A 3,401-nucleotide genomic window follows, 5' to 3' on the forward strand; every position below is an offset into this window, starting at 1 on the left:
ATGGTGTTTGTAAATCATGTCCGCATCTTGTACAGCAATCAACCACTAAGAAGAATAAATGCAGTGTGTTATTTGTTGAATCTGTACTTCCGATTTGATTTGAAACTGTCTCATTGCTATCTGTTTACCAATAAAATTTTGGAAAAAAAAAAAAAAAAGAAAAGAAAAGAAAATGTAGGTGGCTTTTCAGGCTGGAAGAACCCTGGGTGGGTGTGGGGAGCCTCTGGGAGAGAAACCTTTAATCAGACCATTGAGGGCCGTAGTTTGTGCTTCGAAGCTGTCATCAGATTTGCATTTTAGGGAGATGACCAGGCCTCCCTAGAGAGTGAAGTGAAGGGGGCAAAAGTGGCGCTCATGGAATTGTTTCTAAATAAAAAGAATAGTGCTCAGGAAAAGTGAAAAGTAGTCTGGCTCTGGGCTGGGTCTCGAAGAGAGCGTATCCTATCAGGGCCGGCCGACGCCCGTTCCCAGCACAGTCTCGGTGCTGGGCCAGCGCTGAGCTCGGGTCCCCTCCCTCGCCTCCCCGGCGGGAGGCGGCTCTGCCTGGGTGGTCTCCGGCCCCGCCCCCTGCGGCGCCGTTACTTAGCAGTGGGTTCAGCGGCGCAGCCAATGGGAGGGCGACTCCCCAGCCTGCTCGCTTTTTCTGGGGCTCCGGCCGCCTTCCTCGACCCTGCAGTCACACCTGGAGCTGCGAGGTTCCTCGCCGGTGGCCGCTTTGCTTGCACGCAGAGCCCGCCGTGGCCGCAGCCCATCGCCCAAAACCTGAGGAGCCCGGCGAAGCGCACCGTCTTTGGGGCACCGAGGAGACCAGGCTAGCCTATGAGAGAGCCCAGATAACGCAGGTTGTGGGTACTCGCGCCCCCTATCCCGCCAGCATGGCCGGGCCGCTGCCCCTCAGAGAGCTTCCACCCGAGTACGTCCACCCAGCTCCAACCACAGCGTCTCAGGTGAGCAGAGAGGAAGCTGGGGAAAAGAAGAGTGACAGTTTCTGCGCACTGTTCCAGTGACCCCTGGCTGACCATTCTTTTTCCACCCCAGATCCCAACCGGGAACCTGAAGGCTCCGCTCTGGCTTCGTGCTTACTTCCAGGGTCTGCTCTTCTCTCTGGGCTGTAGCATCCAGAAACACTGTGGCAAAGTACTCTTCCTGGGACTGTTGGCCTTTGGGGCTCTGGCGCTGGGTCTCCGTGTGGCCGTTATTGAGACAGACCTGGAACACCTCTGGGTAGAAGGTGAGTTACCAGCATTGCCCACAGCTACTCGGGTATGTTAAGACCAAGAGGAGACCAGCATGAGCAGCTGTCCACTGAGCCCCAGCAGGCTTGGCCACGTGTTTGCTGGCTAAAGCTTGTACTCTTGGGCAGAAGCACCCACCCTGCCACTCCCATAAATAGGTGCCTAAGGTGGTAGCACCCTGCAAATATATATATATATATATATATATATATTTATCTCATTATGTGTATGTTTATTTAGTACCCTTGCCAACCTTCTGTGTGTACCTTTTACAATGCAATAGGGTTACAAAGGCAAGACCCATGTTTTAGTAGTAAGGAACGTAAATATGTGCTAGGATAGGTATAATATAATACAAAACAATATGATTGTGTTCTTTTTGTGTGTGTGTGTGATACAGGAGATTGAACTCAGGGCCTTGTGCTTGCCAGGCAAGAGCTTACTTTTCTGAGCTATCTCCCCAGCCATGATTATGTTCTAAAGGCCGGCGAGGGCTGGTGAGATGGCTCAGTGGTCTAAAGCACCTACTTAGAACAAGCTAAGCTCAAGCAAAGCACAGAGACCACGGTTCAATCCCCCAGCACCACATGCTGGCCTGCCCGCCCCCTGGTGGGCTGAGCTGGCCACACACTAAATAAATAAATAAATAAATAAATAAATAAATAAATAAATATCTAAAGGCCAGTGAGATAGCTCAGCGGACTAAGCACCTGCTTAGGCAAGTGCAGGGTCCAGAGTTCGATCCCCAGCAGCACAAGCCATGCCAGCCCCGCCCCCAGACACTCTGAACCTACTGATCCTGGCATGGTAGTGCATGCCTGTAATTCCAGCACTGGGGAGACTGAGAGAGCCTGTATCCAATACATAAAAAAAGAAAAACAATATGATTATGTTCTATAAGAGGACAAGGTGATAGCCACGTGTGGGAGTGCACACCTATAATCCTAGCACTCACTTAGGAGACTGGGGCAGGAGTTTTGTTGAAAGTTGGAGGCCAACCCCAGATACACAGTAAATTCAAGGATAGCCTGAACTACATAGTGAGACCCTGCCTCAAAGAAAGGGGGGAGGGCTGGTGAGATGGCTCAGTGGTCTAAAGCACCTACTTAGAACAAGCTTAGCAAAGCAGAGGGACTGCGGTTCAATCCCCCAGCACCACATGCCAGCCAGCCCCGCCCCGCTGAGCTGGCCACACACACACACACACACACACACAAATAAATAAATAAATTTTTTTAAAAAAGAAAGAGGGGAAATGCAGAGCGAGATCATCTCTGACCTAGAGAATTAAAAAGTTGGCTCATGCTTCCAACTCATGAGTCTGAGGCAGGAGGATCACTTAGGCCCAAGAACTGAAGGCCAGCCTAAGGAAGAAAGGAGACCCTGCCTCTAAAAGAAAGAAAGTTAGGACTAGAAAGCTAGGAAAACTGACTAATCTGGCCAGGTCTCAGGAAGGGAACTCATATACCTAAACCCCTGCACCATTTAGCATAGAAGTACTACGAACTGTGCACTTGTGGGGCACCCAGGGTTGGGTGGGATTAAATCCTTACTTCCTAATGGAAGCATTAGTTCAAAATTATTTTTTATCAATAATTTCAGTGCAGCTGGCTTCTTTCCTGAGGTTTGGTTTCATATGGCAGCTCTTTGACAGAGTCAAACTCGGTTCTGTTCTGTCCCTGGGAAATTTACATTTGTAGGCTCCCCAGACCTCCCCCAGATCTGGCCCATACCCAGAGGCAGGGCCCAGGTTGGAGTCCCACACACTTAGTTGTTTCAAATCCTGGCGAGTACTAGGATCCAGAACAGATGTGCCTGGGAGCCGGCCTGCCTGTTGGGCTCCCATGTGCCATCCCCACCCGCCCCCAGCCCTCTGCAGCCGCTCCTGTGTTCACACTCTGGGCAAGCCCCAGAGTCCAGAGCAGATGTTTCCCTGCCTGCCTGCCTACTCACAGCCCCAGGACACACACGTGCATACATGCAGACAGCACCCCCCACCCACACCGCTGCTCCTGGGTGGTCCCAGGATTTTGAATTTCCTGCCACAAAAAAGGCCATCTCCCTTCCCTTCTGTTCTCCATTCCCCAGATCTTCCCCCTCTAAACAGTGTTTGGACTTCTGAGATTCTGCAGCCTCTGTCCTGCACTCTAATCCAGAAAGAGATAG

At 51.3% G+C, this 3,401-nt stretch overlaps 1 protein-coding gene across 6 annotated transcripts in view; it reads left to right on the top strand.

The window, feature by feature from the left end:
- Positions 1–664: 664 nt before the first annotated feature.
- Positions 665–3,401, top strand: part of Ptch2 (patched 2) — a 20,204-nt gene continuing 17,467 nt past the window's right edge. For 5 of the 6 annotated variants that reach the window (XM_012516464.2, XM_023724253.1, XM_023724252.1 and 2 more), the window contains exons 1-2: positions 665–947; positions 1,039–1,231. In XM_012516464.2, coding sequence (XP_012371918.1) covers positions 876–947; positions 1,039–1,231 — 265 coding nt within the window. In that variant the 5' untranslated portion in view covers positions 665–875. Of the gene's footprint in view, positions 948–1,038; positions 1,232–3,401 lie in introns of those variants that run through there. The other variant, XM_023724257.1, reaches the window with a different exon arrangement.

The sequence above is a fragment of the Octodon degus genome, unplaced genomic scaffold (genome assembly GCF_000260255.1).
Source record: "Octodon degus isolate 3935 unplaced genomic scaffold, OctDeg1.0 scaffold00107, whole genome shotgun sequence".
NCBI lineage: Eukaryota > Metazoa > Chordata > Mammalia > Rodentia > Octodontidae > Octodon > Octodon degus.